General features: G+C 38.6%; 3 protein-coding genes across 7 annotated transcripts; 2 read left to right on the top strand and 1 right to left on the bottom strand.

Annotated features, from left to right (window-relative positions):
* The first annotated feature begins 1345 nt into the window (after window positions 1-1345).
* Window positions 1346-6228, top strand: LOC111436126 (UBX domain-containing protein 1-like). Of its 4 annotated transcripts, none has more exons than XM_023073817.1 (10): window positions 1346-1474; window positions 1897-1992; window positions 2247-2323; window positions 3067-3146; window positions 3349-3409; window positions 3830-3897; window positions 3996-4077; window positions 4806-4988; window positions 5133-5252; window positions 5879-6228. In XM_023073817.1, exons 2-10 carry the CDS (start codon window positions 1899-1901, stop codon window positions 6047-6049), a joined length of 936 nt encoding a protein of 311 aa, XP_022929585.1. In that variant the 5' UTR covers window positions 1346-1474; window positions 1897-1898; the 3' UTR covers window positions 6050-6228. The 4 variants fall into 4 exon arrangements, with proteins under 4 accessions (XP_022929585.1, XP_022929586.1, XP_022929583.1 ...); XM_023073818.1 differs by lacking the exon at window positions 1346-1474 and adding an exon at window positions 1488-1674; XM_023073815.1 differs by lacking the exon at window positions 1346-1474 and adding an exon at window positions 1488-1770.
* A 1003-nt stretch (window positions 6229-7231) lies between these two features.
* Window positions 7232-14925, top strand: LOC111436235 (FGGY carbohydrate kinase domain-containing protein-like). Of its 2 annotated transcripts, XM_023073969.1 has the most exons (15): window positions 7232-7617; window positions 8969-9048; window positions 9178-9295; window positions 9382-9560; window positions 10531-10613; window positions 10687-10871; window positions 11118-11179; window positions 11311-11419; window positions 11499-11618; window positions 12558-12677; window positions 12816-12936; window positions 13026-13182; window positions 14107-14179; window positions 14325-14452; window positions 14539-14925. In XM_023073969.1, exons 1-15 carry the CDS (start codon window positions 7434-7436, stop codon window positions 14659-14661), a joined length of 1842 nt encoding a protein of 613 aa, XP_022929737.1. In that variant the 5' UTR covers window positions 7232-7433; the 3' UTR covers window positions 14662-14925. The 2 variants fall into 2 exon arrangements, with proteins under 2 accessions (XP_022929737.1, XP_022929738.1); XM_023073970.1 differs by lacking the exon at window positions 7232-7617 and having other exon boundaries at window positions 8975-9048; window positions 9191-9295.
* A 524-nt stretch (window positions 14926-15449) lies between these two features.
* On the bottom strand, window positions 15450-18307 carry LOC111436236 (26S proteasome regulatory subunit 4 homolog B-like). Its single transcript, XM_023073971.1, has 6 exons — window positions 17711-18307; window positions 17078-17323; window positions 16667-16836; window positions 16356-16572; window positions 16101-16241; window positions 15450-15887 (listed from the first exon to the last, which is right to left on the bottom strand). The coding sequence occupies exons 1-6, from the start codon at window positions 18194-18196 to the stop codon at window positions 15804-15806; spliced, it is 1344 nt and encodes a 447-aa protein (XP_022929739.1). The 5' UTR covers window positions 18197-18307; the 3' UTR covers window positions 15450-15803.
* Window positions 18308-19907: the final 1600 nt, after the last annotated feature.

Genomic DNA, 19907 nt, shown 5'->3' with positions numbered 1-19907 from the left:
ACCATCTTAGTTGGAGAATAACTTTTGCGTTCATAGAGCTACCTTGCGCCCATCTGAAATGATTTGTTAGATTGTTCGTTGTAATGGGCTTCTCTATTATCCTAGATGGAGCTATGTTGGCTCTTTTCCTCGGGATCTATTTATTTAACTTGTATTTTGTATGATTGTGATTCGTTTATAAGTTGACCTCAAACTAGGAGGTCCTCTAACTCCTCATGGGGTCTTGCCTATTGATGTTCACTCGGGCCAATGTTTTTGGTTGTCAGATGGAGGTAATTTGGATGCTCATCATTCTAATATCGGTTTTTAAATAAAAATTATGAATTCTTAGAAAATCGGTCTTTAATTGGAAATCTTAGTTTTATTTTAGTTGTAATATTGTCCCTATAATTTGGTCCAATCTTACAAATTGTTATTGGATTTATGACTTAGAATATGATTGAAAATTGATTGAGATTGGCGTCTTCAAGCATGTTAGTGATGGGTGGCGTATACTTGTACTCATAAAGTTTAATTAGATTACATAAACCTTTGTGCGGCCAAGCGTTAGGACGAGCTCAAAAGAGCAAGATTATGTGGCACTAATCGTTAAGATAAGCTACGTGGAATTAGATAGCAAACATCAACCATTGAGTAAACTTGTGACGCCAATGATCGAGATAAGTTCAAAGGAGCTAGTTGATCTACTCATTTAGTAGGTCATGAGACAACAATGATTGAGATATGAGCTTAAGAGAGCTAGACGATATGGTACTAATCATTGAGCTAGATCCAACGTGAATGTTTTTGAAGATACGAGAGGTTGAGCAAGACTTAAAACAATGACTCATTTTTATTTATACCGATAAAATACACTTTCTTTTTCGATGACCCAATTATAAGAAATTTAACTTAAGCACGTTTGGCTGTCCATGGACATAGTTTTCACGGTTAGAAAAGACGACAACCATTACTTTTGTTTTTTTTTATAATGTGGTTATGTTATAAGAACATTGTGAGATCCCACGTTGGTTGGAGAGGGAGGGTGGAAACCTCCTTAGTAGACATGTTTTAAAATCGAGAGGCTGACGGCGATACGTAATGGGCTAAAGCAGACAATATCAGCTAGTGGTAGGCTTTGATTGTTACAAATGATATCAGAGCCCGTCACTAGTCCCTACGGAGGTGGATTATGAGATTTCATGTCACTTGGAGAGGAGAACGAAATATTTTTTTATAAGGGTGTGGAAACGTGTCCGTAATAGACATGTTTTAGAACCGAGAGAACCCAAAATTGAGGTGTATTATTCTTTCCTTCATAACAAGGAGCCAAAAAGGTATAAAAGCGAGAATATGAATATCAGAGAAAGGGCGGCAACCAACAGTTTTGTACCATAGAGTAAGCATTTGCAGGAGCGAGCAAGGGATCTTCAATGGCTTCCCGTGGTGAAAATCCCTTGGTTTATCGTAGACATCTCTGGAACTGCCTAGAAAGGTAAAACACTATCTTGCCTTTCTTTCTCCGTCTTCTTCATGCTCATTTTCAAATCGTCGTGCACCATACTCGGACAAATCGAAGCTATCCTCTCTGCAATTCTTTTTTTCAACTTAGCTGTCCTTCAATTTGTTGTACTGAAAACGATAGAGTTCGTTTTGAATTTTATTTCGTGTTCATCTGAGGCGGAGAAGTTATTGGTTGTCTTTGAATCCCAAAAACCCTTTTCAAATTTGATATAGCAAATTTATCAGCATTCTTTTGCTATTTGTTTCGAATTTGAAATTTTCTTTGAGGTATTATTTCTTTAGTTGATTTGAACTTGAGATCTCTGGATGTAAGTTTCATTACTAATTGTTTGCTCTTAGGAGCGGTTATGATTTGGTGATTTATTATTAATTGAAAATTGAAATCTCTCGTAGGAATGGCTTTTCTAGAGGTAAAACAGAAACTCCTACGCGAGATTGAAGATCTAGGATTCCCAAGGGCCCGAGCTGTCCGAGCACTTCATAGTACTGGTGAGAATAATTGACCGACATTCATAGGTTGAGTATATCAATCATATGCTACGATTTGGTATGTGACAAAGTAGGAGCCATTTCACTATTTTCATTTCTTCACCGAGAGTGAATGGTGATAATAAACAATTGATAATGACAAACAATTCTCTTTTACCTTTGCATTCCAAATGTACAGCTAAAGATAGATGTAAGAGGACTGAAAGCCTTCTACTGTTTATCATTCTCAGAGAAGTACTTTCTTTGTTCTTCAGGGAATGTCAGCACTGAAGCTGCAATTAATTGGCTCATTGATCATGAGAATGATCCAGATATAGATCAAATGCCCCTGGTATAATTCTTTATCTATATAGATTTCTTTATTACATTTCATTCATTCAGTTAGATTTCTATTTCGATTGCATGCATTCTTAATGATCAAAGATCATGTGAGATCCCACATCGATTGGAGAGAGGAACGAGTGCCAGCGAGGACGCTGGGCCCCGAAGGGGGGTGGGTTCTGAGATCCCACATCGATTGAGGAGGAGAACGAAGCATTCTTTATAAGTGTGTGGAAACCTCTCCTAGCAGATGCGTTTTAAAAACCTTAAGGGGAAGCCAGAAAGGGAAAGTCCAAAGAGGACAATATCTACTAGCGGTGAGCTTGGGTTGTTACAAATGGTATCAAAGTCAGATATCGGGTGGTGTGCTAGCAAGGACGCTGAGCCCCAAAGAGGACAGATATCGGACGGTGGGCTAGTGAGGACGCTTGGTCCCGAAGGGGGGTGGATTGTGAGATCCCATATCGGTTGGGGAGGAGAACGAAGCATTCTTTATAAAAATGTGGAAATCACTCCCTAGCAGACGCGTTTTAAAAACCTTGAGGGGAAGCCCGAAAGGGAAAACCCAAAGAAGACAATATGCCCGAAAGGGAAAGCCCAAAGAGGACAATATCTGCTAGCCGTGGGCTTTGGCCGTTACAGATCAAAATACTGTTGAAATTTTTATACGATGTCATATATACTTCATGCTTTTCAACGCTGGCTTAGATTTTAGTTTCACGCTGCTAAATATAACTAAGGAATGTTATGCAGGTAGCAATAGAGATTGATATTGAATCTCCTGAACCATTTCATATCACAGAGGAAATGAAAAGAAAGGCTAAGGAACTAAGGTATGATGTCATAATTTGTTTATTGTGAAAGACTTCAATGCTTTACACTTTTTTTTCTTTTTCTTTTTTGTTTAAATTAATCACTATGCCATTTTATTTCACTCTAGAGCCATCTTAAATTTAGAATTTTATAATCTGAAGTGCCTTCACATTAAGTTCTCGAATAATTCCCTTAACTTCCCTGTTATTTTTCTCTGTTTAGGGATCAAATACGGAAAGAAAAAGAAAAAGAAGAAAAAAAGTTAGAAAGACAGAGGGAGAAGGTATCACATACAAATCTGTGATTTTTCCATCTTATTCTTTTTAACTGGTTGAAGATTATTTTGTATAAATGTAGTAAATTGGCAATAATTGCATATCAACAGAACTGGTACATGAAGAGTTGTAAATTTAGCATTGATAATGCTATGGCTTAAAAATTTACCATTATATGTGTATTACTAGATGGTATATGGCGTTTCTTGGCATGCTTTTACAAATCATTCAATTATCACCACTTTATTCCTTCACTATTTGGTGGCTCTAGTGTTGTAATTGTGGGTAACAAATTTTAAGCGTTGACCACTTGGTATGCCCAACAGTCTCCAATCATGAATATATACTTTGATTTTGGTTCCATTTTATGTTATTTTTAAGCTTAACTGTATGTTATTTTCATCAGTTAATGCTTGCAATTTTTATAGGACAGAATTCGTTCTGGTAAAGAATTACAAGAAGCAAAAAGAACTGCAGAAGAAGCTGAACGGAAACGGTGTGCTTTCTTTATCAGTCTCGTTCTTAATTTTCTTGTGTCACTTAAATCATTTTAACTTTCTGTTTGAACTGAAAGATTTTCTCCTCTTTGCTCAGCTATATAGACTCTAGGCAAGCTGATAAACAGGAGGAGAAGAGAGCAAGGGAAAAAGTTCTACAAAAACTTCAACAAGATAAGGTTGCTTTCTCCACCACTTCTTTTATCTTATTACCAATAATATATTTCCCCATGATTTATAATTAAATAGCTTATTTTTATTTCCAACATGTGATCAATTCATCAATGTTGGTTTCTGTCCGGAAATTCTGTTCTTCATGCTGGTGCTCTTTACTAGTTGTTACTACCTGGAATTACAGCTGCCTATCTGATTTGTTTTGCCTTCTCTGGTTTGGAATTAAAGTTGTATACTGGTTTTTGGTCACTAGTCTCAAAGCCTTGAAGGTGATGGTTTCCCAAGTCTAAGTTTTTATCTGCTTCAAGGAGATTTCTTGTCTTCAATCATCCAAATTAAAATACGGTTAAATTACTGGTTTAATTCCTGAACTTTCAAGTCATATAGATCCTTGAACTTTAAAAATGTGTCTCAGAAGTTTTTAAACTTTTGACTTTGTATATAATAAATCCTTAAACTTTCAATTTTTGTGACACACCCACGCTTGTCAGGGCAGAAAATATATTCTGATCATTGTAATGTTTAAACCTTACTTTTGACTGAGATCATATCCTGGATAAATATCACTTCGGCTTAGGATACGTTGTATAGCTATAACTATAACAGGCTTGTTGCCAAAAAGGCTATAATTTTGTTGCTTCTTTTGAGCTAAGAGAACTGCTATGGTTAGGAAAAGGAAATTACAAAAGTTATACATTATAAAAAAAAATAAAAATTATGTACATCTCTCCAGATAGAAAGAAGGAGGAATAGTGGAATGCTCTCTGAAAGGTCAGAAAGCCTTGATACAAAATCTAACGCCACCGAAGCAGGGAAAAAGGATGAACTTAGATCGCAGAATTCACTGCCAGCAACTTCAGTTAGTAAAGCAGTTTCTATGAGAGAATGCTTAAGGTCTCTTAGGCGCCATCAAAAGGTAATGATATCTATGGAAAATGTGTGACTCATTTATTGATGAACCATTCTTTTAAAGTCTTATCAGTCATGATTACTGCAAAACGTCACAATTGCTAGATTAACATGCTTTCATGCTCCTAATTGTTCTATTTCTGGGTTCAAGGATGATTCTGATAAAGTGAGAACTGCCTACCGAACCCTCTTTATCTATGTCAGAAATGTAGCCAAAAATCCTGATGAGGAAAAGTTTAGGAAGATTCGACTCAGTAACCCTTTGTTCCAGGTAAACTTTCTAATCCTATATGTTGATTATGTTATGAACTCATAGTTACAACAGCATGTAAAAATTTCTACAAAAACTTGGATATTATCCACCAATGAGGTCCAAAAGTTTCTTGTAGTTCTTGGCCTTCGTTGCGTAGTAGTTTGAGCACTAAAGTAAATTAGTCTTCATAGAAATTCAACTCATTAAAATTTATAAGATCATTATGAACATGAGCACATGAGCGCAAGAACTGATAATTACTGATTTATTAAGAATCATGTGAGATCCCACCACGGTTGGGAAGGAGAATGAATAATTCTTTATAAGGGTGTGAAAACCTTTTCCTAGCAAACGCGTTTTAAAAACCTTGAGGGGAAGTTCAAAAGAGAATATCTGCTAACGGTGGGCTTGAGCTTGGACTCTTGCAAATCATGTTTTTGGTACCCGCAAGATCTTGTTCCATTTGCTCATTTTCTTTCTCTCCCAAGTCTTCTCATTACTCATTGCAATTGAGCTTTATGAAAACTTTAGCATGAGATCCAACTAAATTTTCATTTTTGAAGCTGTAAATTAGAAAGATTAGTGTTTAGGAAGTGCAGGCATTGTTGGAAGTAATATCAGCATCTTGTTTTGTTCTTGAACAGGAGAGAGTTGGGAGTTTGAAAGGAGGGATAGAGTTTCTGGAGCTTTGCGGGTTTGAGAGAGGAGGAGAGTTTCTGTACCTTCCCCGGGATAAAGTCGACCGGGGGGCTTTAGTCACTGCTGGATCACTGTTAGAATCTGCAATGACAAATCCCTTTTTTGGTGCAATATAATCATCAGGTAGAGCCTGTTTATTGAATTTGTTCAAAACCTTCTTGCTTTGGAATTTAAACTTGGACTTCAAAGAACAATGTGCATGTTGGATATTGTTACAAATGTGTATGATTTTACTCATTTCGAACAAGATCAAGATGGATCATCCATTTAATTTAGTAGCTTTTGTAACTAGGCATATTTTTCGTTTTATATAAATTAGAAGTTGATCCAAGTATTATAGTTTTAATCAGAGAGACAAAAATTAGACTAAGAGATTCGACCCTAAATTTGTTAAACAATCATGCTAATTAAATAGTGTAATCGTTCCAACCTATGACCTCCCGAACAAATGCATATTTCTCAATTAGTAAGTTATACTAATGTTTTACCATTTGAATTATAGATTTGGGTGATTATGAAAATATTTTTGGAATAAATTCTCCACAATTCTCTATCACAATTTTTTCACCCAAAAAAATTTGTTTAAAGTCTTTTCGTGTAATTTTGACCTAATTGTATAGGTTTAAAAGTTCGTTTTACCCTTGTAATTACATTTCATCATAATTACTACTTATTTTCTAATAAAAAAAATTTAAGGATTCAACCATAAACTAACTCTTTGTAAGGCGAGTGGGAGCTCTTCACCGTGACTTACCGTATTTGTTTGAAGTTTTCTTTGAATTAGGAAATAATTAATTTTAAAACAACTCATATAAATACCCTTTTTTATATCCACGTTTGTCCAATTTAAAAGTAGAGTTATTCAAATTGCAAAATGATTTGGTAACACACCTATTTTCTTTCGTATAATCCACACACTCAACTATTTTTCTCATTTCTTCGGGATATAACGAGTATATACTTTGATTCAATAAATATTTTTAGATATCAAAAGAATGGAAGAATGAGAATAAAAATGTACCAGTACCAAACCGAGAGAAAAAGAAAAAGAAATGTATTAAAAAATTAATTAAAGAAGATGAGAGAAAATATAATAGGAAGGAGATGTAAATATATTTTTAACCTTTTGTTTTAGTTATTGATTTAAATTAAAGAAACTTTCAGAAACTCATTAATGATAATTATATTTTTTTTAAGAGTTATTTTAAAATTTTAAAAATTTCATCAATATATTGTATTTTTTTCTTTAGGATTTGAAGGACGTCTAAGATAAAATTGTAAAAGTGGAGGGACTGGTATCTGTCCACCTCGAGCTAAGTTCATAACTAACTTGAGCTCAGCCGTTCGGATTCGATTGGATTGATGCATTACAACAATAAATCACAACATTGTTAATGCCCTGATTTACAAAACAGGATTTATCGATCATGAATGATTAGCAGATAAGCACACACAAAGATCCAGATTATACATACCATAAATCCACGAGTGCAACCAGAAATGCACGCGAAGAGAAATTCCTGGTCCGAGACATTTCCATTGCTCGGTCAGCAGAATCGGCTTCAATCGCTTCCTACTCGACTCCCTTCCTCTGTTGTCGGAATGACTTCTGCAACCGACGCCGTCATTCCCCCTCGACCGGTCTTCCTCGGCGTCAACGCTGGCACCGCCAGCGCTCACGCAGGTTTTTCCTTTTCTTCACTCCTCTGTTTTGACTTACTGATCGATATTGTTTTTATTTGATTTTATTGCGTTCTGGGTTCAAATTGGGATGCATTTGAAGTCTGCATGTGCGGTGTTGTATGGGTTTTTGCACTCGAGGATGATGGATATTGATTGTCTGTTTTGGTTCTATGTGCTATGAAATGTGAAGGATGTTGAACAGTGGGTGAGTTTTTTTATCTTATGTGGGTGATCAACTGGAGGTTAGTTAGCAGCCGTAGAAGTCGTTGATTGGAACTTTGTTGGCCAAGTTGGGGTGCGAGAGAAAGTGTTATAAGTAGTGAGGTGAGTTTTGGCTAGATGTGTTGTAATAGCCCAAGCTCACCGCTACCAGATTTTGTCCGTTACGTTAGCCCTCAGTTAGGAAGAGGTTTACACACCCTTATAAGGAATGTTTCGTTCCCCTCTCCAACTGATGTGGGATCTCACAATCCATCCCCTTGGGGGCCAGTGTCGTTGCTGGCACACCTCCCGGTGTCTGGCTCTGATACTATTTGTAACAGCTCAAACCCACCACTAATACATTTTGTCCACTTTGGCCCGTTACGTATCGCCGTCAGTCTCATGGTTTTAAAACCTGTATGTTCGAGAGAGGTTTCTACACCCTATAAGGAATGTTTCGTTCCTCTCTCCAATTGATGTGAGATCTCACAATCCACCTCTTTGGGGGCTAGCATCCCCGTTGGCGCACCGCCTAGTGTTTGGCTCTGATACCATTTGTAACAACTCAAGCCCACCGTTAAAAGATATTGTCCACTTTAGTCCATTACGTATCGTCGTCAATCTTATGATTTTAAAGCTCGTCTGCTAAGGAGAGGTTTCTATACCCTTATAAGGAATGCTCTGTTCCATTCCCCTCTCCAACCAATGTGGGATCTCACATGTGTGTACCCATTTACTCCTAGTTTGCTTGGTTGGGGACTCGATTGGCTGCTTCCCAACAGTTGAAAAGTACATAAAAACTTATTGTTGGCTTGTTTTGACTGCTTAAGATTAACTAGTTGTTAGTTTCAAGGGGTTGTGAGATAGTTGGCACATGAGTTAGATAGTAGTTTGTATGCTATCCTAGTTGAGGAGGAAGAGAGCGTATTAAACATGTAAAAGATTAGCGAATTTGGATAGTAAGTAGATTCTGGGATTACTTTGTGGAAGAGCTAAGCATCTTGAATATACCCTTGTATGTTTTGTTTCCAATGAACAGTAAAAAATAAATAAATAAAGTTCACGTTTTGTTGATCTTCTTGTCCAAATTCTTGTTCCTCAGATTGCCTTCTTTGACTGTTGAAATTTATTATATTGGAGTTCTGTTTCAGGTATTTTTGATGAGAGTGGGAAACTTTTGGGTTCTTCTAGTAGCCCAATTCAGATTTGGAGAGATGGAAATTGCATTGAGGTAATGTTCTTCTAGTATCCCAATGCAGCTTGCTTCTGCCCTTATAACAATGATGGTCGTTTGTATAGCTGCCTGCCCAAAGAATGTTGGGCTTGCATGATTATTTATAAGCTTTCTATTTCAAACCAGCAATCCTCGACAGATATCTGGCATGCAGTCTGTGCTGCAGTAAGATTAGCATGCTCCAAGGCGAACGTCTCAGGGGAGGAAGTGAAGGGTCTTGGATTTGCTGCTACCTGCTCTCTTGGTCTGTATGTTATTAGTCGGCCATTTTATCTTGCTCTAATAAAGAATGACCAACTCATTAGATAATATTCGTCGGTTTGTTTTCAGTTGCGGTCGACGCTGATGGTTCACCAGTTACAGTATCTTGGAGTGGTGATTCAAGAAGAAATGTAATAGTGTGGATGGATCATAGAGCTGTAGAGCAGGCTGAAAGGATCAACTCTTCCAATTCACCAGTATTACAATACTGTGGTGGATCTCTTTCCCCTGAGATGCAGCCCCCCAAGGTACCCAAATAGATGTTTGATCCTTTTTTTGTGCTATACATATTTGCTTCAAAAAAGGATCCATTTTCATTTATTTAGTGTAAAAGTATATCTGAAATCTTTGCTCCCTGAGTTTTGCACCAATGCACCCACATCCCCATCTTACTTAGGGTGTCTAGTTACAAATGTTGGAAAACATTTCTCTCGTACAACAAACTCTAACGATTGTCTTGGTTAGATTTTCTTAGTGTAATAAATGCTTTTATAACATACTAAAGCGAGGAGAGAATATGTGAGATCCCACATCGGTTGGAGAGGAAAACGAATCATTCTTTTATAAGGGTGTGGAAACCTCTTCCTAGTAGATGCGTTTTAAAACCTTGAGGAGAAGTCCGGAAGGGAAAGCCCAAAGATGACAATATCTGCTAGCGGTGGGCTTTGGCTGTTACAAATGACATCAGAGCCAAACACCGGGCGAAGTGTTAGTGAGGAGGCTGGCACATCGATTGGAGAAGGGAAGGAAACGAGTGCCAGCAAGGACACTAGGCCCCGAAGGGGGATGGATTGTGAGATCCCACATCGGTTGGGGGGGAGAACAAAGCATTTTTTATAAGGGTGTGGAAACCTCTTATTAGCAAACGTTTTAAAACCTTTTGGGGAAGCTTGGAAGGGAAAGCCCAAAGAGGACAATATTGGCTAGCGATGGGCTTGTGCTGTTACAGAATAAACGGATCCTTTGAGCTCAATTCTCACAGTTTCACTTTCTACTTTTATGTTTTGTATGCTTGTGTTTGACAACTGAGAGAAAGTGCAAGATACACCTTTTATTACAGATGCAGTCACTTTCCACTTTTTTTTTTTTCCTTTTCCGTTTCCACTTTCTACTTTCATGTTCTATAATCTGATCTTTGACTATTGAGATGAAGTGCATGATATGCCTCTTTTTATAAATGTGTCATGGAATATGCTATGATACAGATTATTCTTGCAGCTTCTCTGGGTGAAAGAAAATTTACCAGACACATGGTCAATGGTGTTCAGGTGGATGGACTTGAGTGATTGGTTGTCATATAGGTAAAGAGACTGCCAAACCTCTTGAAATTTCAGTATCTTTCTTACCTATATGGTCATTATCTGCATGTTCTAGGGCAACAGATGAGGATACACGCAGTCTTTGCACCATTGTGTGCAAATGGAACTACCTTGGCCATGCACACATGTCACAGTACAACGAAAAGGATTCCCGAAACATGGAGGCTTGTGGATGGGATGATGATTTCTGGGAGGAAATTGGATTAAGAGATCTTGTTGATGGTCACCATGCCAAAATAGGTCTGAATGAATCACTTGGAAATATATCTTGGTTTTGAGTGTTCTTATTGATGAAATACTAAAAATTTCGACATCGTTTTGCATTGACGTGATCCGAGCGCCGAACTATCTTGATTTATTTCTTGTATTAAAGACTCGTTCGTACATCCGTTCAGAAGAAATGCAAGTTTCTCTCTGATAGTTTACCTTTTGATTGCAAAGGAAGTTTCTTGATTGTACAAAGTTAACAATGTATAATGTCATTAGGAAGAAGTGTAGCATTCCCCGGTCATCCCTTGGGTTCTGGTCTGACTCCAGAAGCTGCAAAGGTAAGGAAATATAATACTCAAAATTTTGACTTGGTTAGTAAATTCCATATTAGCAAATATGCATGCATATTCAAGGGGAAAGGAGAAAAGTTTCAACTTGATTGAATCGCTTTTTTCTTTATGCTTATCAGGAAATGGGTTTGGTTGCTGGAATCCCTGTTGGTATTTCATTGATTGATGCTCATGCAGGTGGAGTTGGGGTGATGGAAAGTATACCTGTGCAAGGTTCTAATTCTAAAGGTTGTGGCTCATCCAATATATGTTCATCTTTTTTTCCTTATTATATTTCATTCATTCATATTGAAAATAACTATTCTAGAGTTCGATAAGGAGACGATATTGCACCGTATGGCGCTGGTTTGTGGAACATCTACCTGCCATATGGCTGTCTCAAGGGATAAACTCTTTATTCCTGGTGTTTGGGGACCGTTTTGGTCAGGTATGATTGAAGTTAATTCCAATTTTTTTTGTCAAATTTTTCATTTTGAATAGTACCCTGGTAAGGAAGAAAGGGGTAGGTGGACTATGTTCTAATTGGCACGATCAAAATGCTTGTACTATCAAAATGTACATGGATATGTTCTGTGCCAATTACGATCCCATATCGGTTGGAGAGGGGAATGAAACATTTCTTATAAGGGTGTGGAAACCTCTCCTTAGCATATGCGTTTTAGAACCGTGAAGCTGACGGTGATATGTAACGGGCCAAAACGGACAATATCTATTAGCAGTGGACTTGGGCTGTTACAAATAGTATTAAAGCTAGTCATGGAGCGGTGTGCCAGCGAGGACGCTTGGCCCCCGAGGGGGTGGATTGTGAGATCACACATCGGTTGGAGAGTGAAACGATGCATTCCTTATAAGGGTGTGGAAACATCTCCCTAGCAGACACATTTTAAAACCGTGAGGCTGATGGTGATACGTAACGGGCCAAAGCGAACAATATTTGCTAGAGGTGGGCTTGGGCTATTACAAATGGTACCAGAACCAGTCCCTGGGTGATGTGCAAGCGAGGACGCTGACCCCCAAGGAGGGTGGATTATGAGATCTCACATCGGTTGGAAAGGGGAACGAAACATTTCTTATAAGGGTGTAAAAACCTCTCCCTAGCAGACACGCTTTAAAATCGTGAAGCTAACTGCGATACATAATGGGCCAAAGCGGACAATATTTACTAGCGGTGGACTTGGACCGTTACATATTTGTTATTTTGTAGTCATTGCTGCTGAGTTTAGTTTACTATATAAAATACCTATATAAAGCATCTATTTCTTTCTTAGCTTAGGAAAGAGGTTGTACAGAAGTATTTTCTTTTTTCTTGTAATCACACTATTGCCATAAAAATACATGCATGATATATGATTTTCTAAAACGACAGCGATGGTACCTGAGTATTGGCTCACTGAAGGTGGCCAGAGTGCTACCGGTGCTCTACTTGATCACTTAATTCAAAATCATGTCGCCTCTCCTCATCTTTCAAACTGTGCTGCTTCGCAAAGTATGACGTTTTTGTTATTATATTTTGATATTAATTTGTGTACTGTGATTAAAGTAGGGTATACATCAATGATTGTGTCTAATCTGGACTGTTCTATCTCCTCTTTTCCTTTTTCTTTTTGTCTTTTTAATCTTTCAGATGTCTCTGTGTTTGATATTTTGAACAAGTTGTTGGAGAGTTTGATGGTTGATCTAAAGAGTCCATTTCTTGCTGCTTTGACTGAAGATATACACATACTTCCTGATTTTCATGGAAATAGGTGAATGGATGACTGAATCATTTGCCCTGTTCTTTTTGTTCCTTCCCCTTCTAGAGATTGTCAAAACACTTCATTGCATCATGGATTAGGTCTCCCATTTCGGATCCGAAAGCCAAAGGAGTGATCCATGGTTTAACACTTGACACAAGTGAGCAAGAGCTGGCTGTCTTGTACCTTGCCACAGTTCAGGCTATTGCATATGGCACTCGCCATATTGTGGAGCACTGCAATTCCCATGGTCACAAGGTATGGTGAATTCATCTGTTTTCTTTTTTGTTTTTTTTAAGACAAATGGGATTGGATAGTTGTAACGGCTCAAGCCTACCGCTAGCAAATATTGTCTTCTTTAAGCTTTCCCTTTCAGGCTTCCCCTCAAGGTTTTTAAAACGCGTCTGCTAGGAAGAGGTTTCTACCCCCTTATAAAGAATGTTTCGTTCTCCTCCCCAATCGTTGTGGGATCTCACAATCCATCCCCCTTTGAGGCCCACCGTCCTCGCTGGCACTCGTTCCCTTCTCCAATCGATGTGCGACCCCCCAATCCACCCCCTTTAGGGCCTAGCGTTCTTGTTGGCACACCGCCTCATGTCCATCCCCCTTCAGGGCTTAGCCTCCTTGCTGGAACATCCCATGTGTAACAACCCAAGCCTACTGCTGGCAAATATTGTCCTCTTTGAGTTTTCCCTTTCGGACTTCCCCTCAAGGTTTTTAAAACGCGTCTACTAGGGAGATATTTCCACACCCTTATAAAAAAATGTTTCGTTCTCCTCCCCAACCGAAGTGGGATCTCACAATAGTATTAAACTAGTTGGGGTGATCTCTTGTTGTGTTAGAAAGATGCTCTTTTTCTAAATAAATTCTGAGTTTAGACACCCCACCATCCCTTTGATGTAACCTGATCAGATCCTTATTGACTGCTACAGATAAACTTATTTCATTCTCTTTACCCACTGAATGCTAGCACTTTCTGATGGATTGAAACGGAAAAGAAAGGATAGTTACAAAACTCATTAGAAAGAGCTATCCAACTTGAAGAACTGATATCTCTATGCAAATGTTGTGTGTATCTTTGAAGGGGTTCCTGGGCGAAAGTTAAATATCTGTCTCAGCATTATGAACTCTATAGTTTATTTCAAGTATTTCTCCTTATTTTTGTTCCTTCTCCTCCAACAGATTAGCACTTTACTTGCATCTGGTGGCCTTTCAAAGAATTCATTGTTCATTCAAGAGCATGCTGATATTACTGGTTGTGCTTCACCTCTCCTCCCTCGATATGATATTTTCTAAGATTTTCTTCTGTGTATCCTTCAGAACTAAGCATTTGGACTGTTTTTTCCAGTAGGTTGATATCATTTAGATCTTACACCCGGGTAACTCTGGTGATTGAGCAGGTTGTCCTATTATTTTACCTCGGGAACGCGAGTCCGTGCTCTTAGGTGCAGCCATTCTTGGAGCTGTGGCTGCTAGAAAATATTCTACTTTGCAAGAGGCCATGAAAGCTCTGAATGCTGCTGGTCAGGTATGCATCAAATTGTTCTTTCCTGTTGTCCCATGATCTTACTCAGGGACTAGTGTTTACCATTAAAATTTTGCTTCAATTGGCAGGTGATTTATCCGTCTACAAACCCGAAGGTGAAGGTATACCATGACGCCAAATACCGAATTTTCCGAGAGCTTTACGAGCAACAGTTGTCTCATCGCTCGATAATGGCACAAGCTCTGTCTTAGCTGGTGTCAATCGGTATCGTATTGCAAACATTTCCTTCTTGTTATTATTCCATTTGTTTCTTCTTACATATTTCTTTCTGTCTTCTGTCAAGCTCTCGCTTGCTTTGCTTCATCATCTCTGGCCTTACCTTTCTGGAGATGGCTGGACAGAATGAGAAGTGAAATAAGGAAACATTTTCACAGTTCTGTCTATATAGATTAAACAAGTCAAGAATTTTTTATATTAGAACTTTTTTGTTATTAATAAAGCTCTTAATTATAATATTTAAATCACTAAAATACTTTTTTAGAATAATTTCTGCTTTATTGGTTTGTTTTATTTGGTTCTCGTTATAATATTTGAATCATTAAAACGAATTTTTTTAGATTCACTCCGATGTTAGTCATGAACCCCTAAAAGGGCTGCCATCCGATAGGGTCACTATGAAAGTGACGAAATTGTTTTGACTATAGAACCATGCCTGTCTCCAAGAATAGGATGATCGGGCCGAGGGGCGGCCCCCCCTCTTCCCCTCACTCTGCTTTCCCTAATATAAACCTTGAGTCATGAAAGACTTTCTGACTCTGCCTATGTCCGATCGCCCTATACACTATACGACTGGCGCAGACAAAGGCGAAAAAAAGAAAAAATTAAACTTCAAGGACAAATCTCTCCCTTCCCCCTTTGCAACTAAAAGAATCTTCTGTAGTTTGCTTTGGGGATGGATTCTTCCTACCTGATATTGTAATTTCATTCATCAACATATTTGTCTCTTCTCAAATGAAAAGATACGAAAAGAAATAACTAATCACCTGACAATCATCAATCTCCGTCAATAAAATTTCAATGAACAGAAAAAATGTAGCCAGTTTGTGGTTGATACTACCTTCCTTGCTGCTGATTGTACTTCTCTCGCAGCAGCAGCATTACAAATCTCTAGATATAAATTCAAAGGGCCCATTCTTTTAACAAAAAGAACGTCACCCGATTCATCTCTAACAAATTGTCGTGTATCTCATTTCAAATCTAAAAGAACCGTCTCAACCAGGTAACTGGGTGCTAAATCCCCCGTGTTCCAGATTAAATAAGGGGAAAATGAAAATTAAATCAAGCCCATGTGAATAGAGATGTGTACATGTTTTGCATCGACGTCCCGACTCCATTACATGTAAAGTCCTTCTGGAACCCCCTCTTTCTTTTTGAACATAACCTTATCTTTTGCTTTCTTAAAGTCTGCATGAGTCACCTGAAGAACAAAGCAAGTTATCACACGTTGATCATGAAGCCATACTATTATACCAGTAATTAAAGAGGTATGCATACAGCAGGAAACCCTCACTGTTTAGCTACCAATTTTCAGATATTGTCAACTTAATCACGAGCTAAAATGCACTGCGTGTATAGCTAGAGGAGAAAATTCTTGTTCAAGTTTATTAGTTGTTATGTACAATAGTATTACCTTCATTCTACGTTCTCTTAGAGCGAGCAAGCCAGCTTCAGTGCAAATTGCTTTGATATCAGCCCCAGAAAATTCGTCTTTGGTCATTACAAACTCTTCTAAGTTCACATCCTCAGCTAGTGTCATCCTTGATGTATGAATCTATATTTTATGAACAGCAACGTTAATAAAACTATATGATAAAAAATGGTCGATTGTGATCAAAGTCACATTCAAGGGTACGGGTGGTTGTGGGCAAGAGGGTATTTGAAGCACCTGAAAAATGCGTCTTCTTGTCTTTATATCTGGAAGGGGAAATTCAATTTTTCTATCTATTCTTCCAGGTCGTAAAAGGGCAGGATCGAGGCTTTCGATTCTATTTGTAGCAAGAATTACTTTAACATCTCCTCTTGAGTCAAACCCATCCAATTGGTTCAGCAATTCAAGCATAGTCCTTTGAATCTCACGCTCGCCACCAGAATGAGCATCGTACCTGGCCAACATGTAAATACGTGCAATGCAATAAGGAATGCTGCTTGCATACAACATAGAAAATGTGTCCCAAGAATTTTCATTAGAATGAACACCTCTTTGTACCGACTGCGTCGATTTCATCAATGAATACAATTGATGGGGAGTGATCATCTGCAACTCTAAAGAGCTCCCTGACCAATTTAGGTCCATCTCCCAAGTACTTCTGGATCAATTCACTTCCAACTACACGCAAGAAAGTGGCTGAAGTGGAGTTTGCCACTGCCTGAACACAATCAAGTTACAGATAAAGTCAAGCACAGCCTATGCAGCAAAGACTTTGCTGTAAATTCATAAACTAAAAGTTGGACGTCGACTTGGTGTGCAAATATAGAACTTCTAACAACCATTTCACTAGCGTGAGTTGGAATAAACATTACACTGTTGCTAAATCAATACTCGTCCTAATTTCCAGAGTAATGCAATTTTGTGTGTGTGTGTGTGCGCGTTGCTAAGTTAATAGATACCTTTGCGAGCAATGTTTTCCCTGTCCCTGGTTCCCCATAAAGTATAACTCCTTTGGGGGGTTTAATTCCAATGTCTTCATATAACTCAGGATGAGTAAGAGGAAGCTCTACAGCTTCTTTAATCTCCTGGATCTGAGCATCTAAACCACCAATATCAGCGTAGGATTCCAATGGAGCCTTCTCAATCTTCATAACAGATACCATGGGATCGACCTCGTCTTGAAGAAGCCCAACAACAGAAAGAACCTGAGTAAAGTGCAAAAAACCATCCACATTTCACAAATCAGGAAGTAATTTTCATCAATATTGCACTTCACCATAGACAAAATCCAATTTTCCCAGCAAGGAGTCATCATAAAACTTGATCTAGGGCTCATTTTTCGTTCAAATTTTCCCGAAGCGAACAAACCCTAACCCGATATTGTTCTCCTTGAGAAATTGATATGAATACATAATAAAAATGCACGAACGAGAAAAATGCAGCAGCTCAATAACCTAGAATCGAAGAATTGCGAAAAGTAAACAGACGAATTGCAAAAATCCATCTCAAAAATGCAGATTTATCCAACTCCTCGACGTTTTCCAGTTACAGAAACCAAACATTGCCAGATTAGGAACTGTAACAAAACCTACCTTGTTGTGCATAAGAATCGCACATCCAGGCTCCAGTTGGTCTTTGTCAACAAACGACAAGATCCCGACATAGTACTCCGGACCGACAGACGACGACACAATCGCATGATTCTCGTCAATCAGTTCCTCCAGATTCCCAACGCTCATGGGCGACCCACGAAGGTCGTCGACCTTAGATCTATCTTCTTCATTCTTCTCCTCCTGGGGCTTCAACCGTTCCTGATTGGTAACAAACTCCTCCTCCATGAGCAAATAGTCCTTGACTCGATCGAGCTTCAGAAGGCGGAGCTTGCACTTGGTGTGTGGAGTGACCGTCGGTAGGCGGGAGGCGGCGTCAGGACCCTTCTGCTTCCGCTGCTTGCGGCCGACACGCGACGGAGGCGCCGCTGGCTCGAACTTTTTGTCCTTCTTGTTGGGATCATCTTGCTTGCGGTCGCCGGGAAGACCACCCTGCCGGTTGAGTCCGCCGGGAGTGCCTTGACCCATGTTTGGTGAAGTGAGAAGAGAGGTGAAAAGGCAAGGGAAGCTCGATGTGAATGTGAATACTACTGAGAATGAATAGAATGTTGCCCAAAAATCTCTCCTTTTGGACGGCTTTTGAATCAACAATTATACCACCAAACTAAAACTATATAATATTATATGTATAATTATAAACGACCATGGTTATCAAATCGACTATCTTATATGCAATGTCGTAGAGATGTTCACCGAGCGATGACGGAAAAGTCTTATATTAGGATTTGCATAGAGATTCCCGTTGTTTTTCTTATATTAGGATTTGCACAGAGATTCCAGTTGTTTTTTTCTTAAATTCGAGATCTGCATCACTTTCATACACATAGAACTTACTAATCGAGCGAATATTTTGTTCCCCTCTCCAACTGATGTGGGATCTCACAATCCACCCCTTGGAGGTCAGTGTCCTCGCTGGCACAGCGTGTCTAGCTCTAATATCATTTGTAGCAACTCAAAAATCGCTAGCATATATCATCCGCTTTGGTCCGTTACATCTCGTCGTCAACTTTACGATTTTTCCACACCATGTTTCGTTTCCCCCTCCAACCGACGTGGAATCTCACATAAATAGTCATTCATATTATTATTGCTTTAATATAAAGATTTTGGATATTAAAATGAAAGTTGCGTACCATGTTTCTTAAGCCATGAACTTGTTGTTTTGCCTTTTTTGTGTTTAGATTTGCATACTAGAATCATTCAAGTAGATGAAACTATTTTGTTTGATTCCGATTAAGCTCGCAAGACCTTTTGGGTATGTCGGAATACATAGATAGTTGAATCTGAAAAAGACTCGGCTAATTGCTCTCAAACATGCTAGATCATTACCCCATTAAAGAAGTGAGGTGGTCGATATACATCTATATATTCCTCTACTGGCATTGGCACTCATTCCTTTCTCCAATTGATGTGGGACCGCCACCAAATCCACCCCCTTTGGGGGCCAGCGTCCTTACTGGCACACCGCCTCGTGCCTACTCCTTTTGGAGAACAACAATAAGGCTAACACATCGTCCGGTGTCTGGCTTTGATATCATTTGTAACGACCCAAAGCCACCGCTAGCCGATATTGTCTTATTTGGGCTTTCACTTTCGGGCTTCCTCTCAAGGCTTTAAAACGCGTTTGTTAGGGAAGGTTTCTACACCTTTATAAAAGTTGTTTTGTTCTCCTCCCCAACCAATGTAGAACATCACACGTTATAGTTATATCCATGAATATACCATTGATCCTCTCATGAACAATTAGTATTTAAAGAAACTATTTATTATTTTTCTTGTATGTAAAAGAATGTTTCGGTCCAAAATGACAAAAATCAAATGACAAGCTCTTACAAACACAACTCGACAACATCCTCATAATTAAGACCGAGCCACATATGATATGATATGACATGACGTGGAACACTAAAATTTTCTATTAATGAATTTACAAAAGATTTAAGCAAAGCATAGAAATTGGAATAAATGACTAGAAATTAAAGTGAAAAAGTGACATAAATAGAAAACACTTGAGAAAAAGTAAGATATATTTTGTTTGGAAAGGGAAAGAGAATAGCAATAAATGGAATAGGCATATCCTTGGAGGAGATAAATAAGATGCTGAGACGAACGCAGAAACCACGTAGTGCCACGTGGGACGCTACCTGGCGAACGGGCATCGCATCTTCGCTTGGAACCA

This window comes from Cucurbita moschata, unplaced genomic scaffold, assembly GCF_002738365.1.
Source record: "Cucurbita moschata cultivar Rifu unplaced genomic scaffold, Cmos_1.0 Cmo_Scf00052, whole genome shotgun sequence".
NCBI classification, from domain to species: Eukaryota; Viridiplantae; Streptophyta; class Magnoliopsida; order Cucurbitales; family Cucurbitaceae; genus Cucurbita; species Cucurbita moschata.
This window is presented reverse-complemented; position numbering and strand designations above follow the sequence as displayed.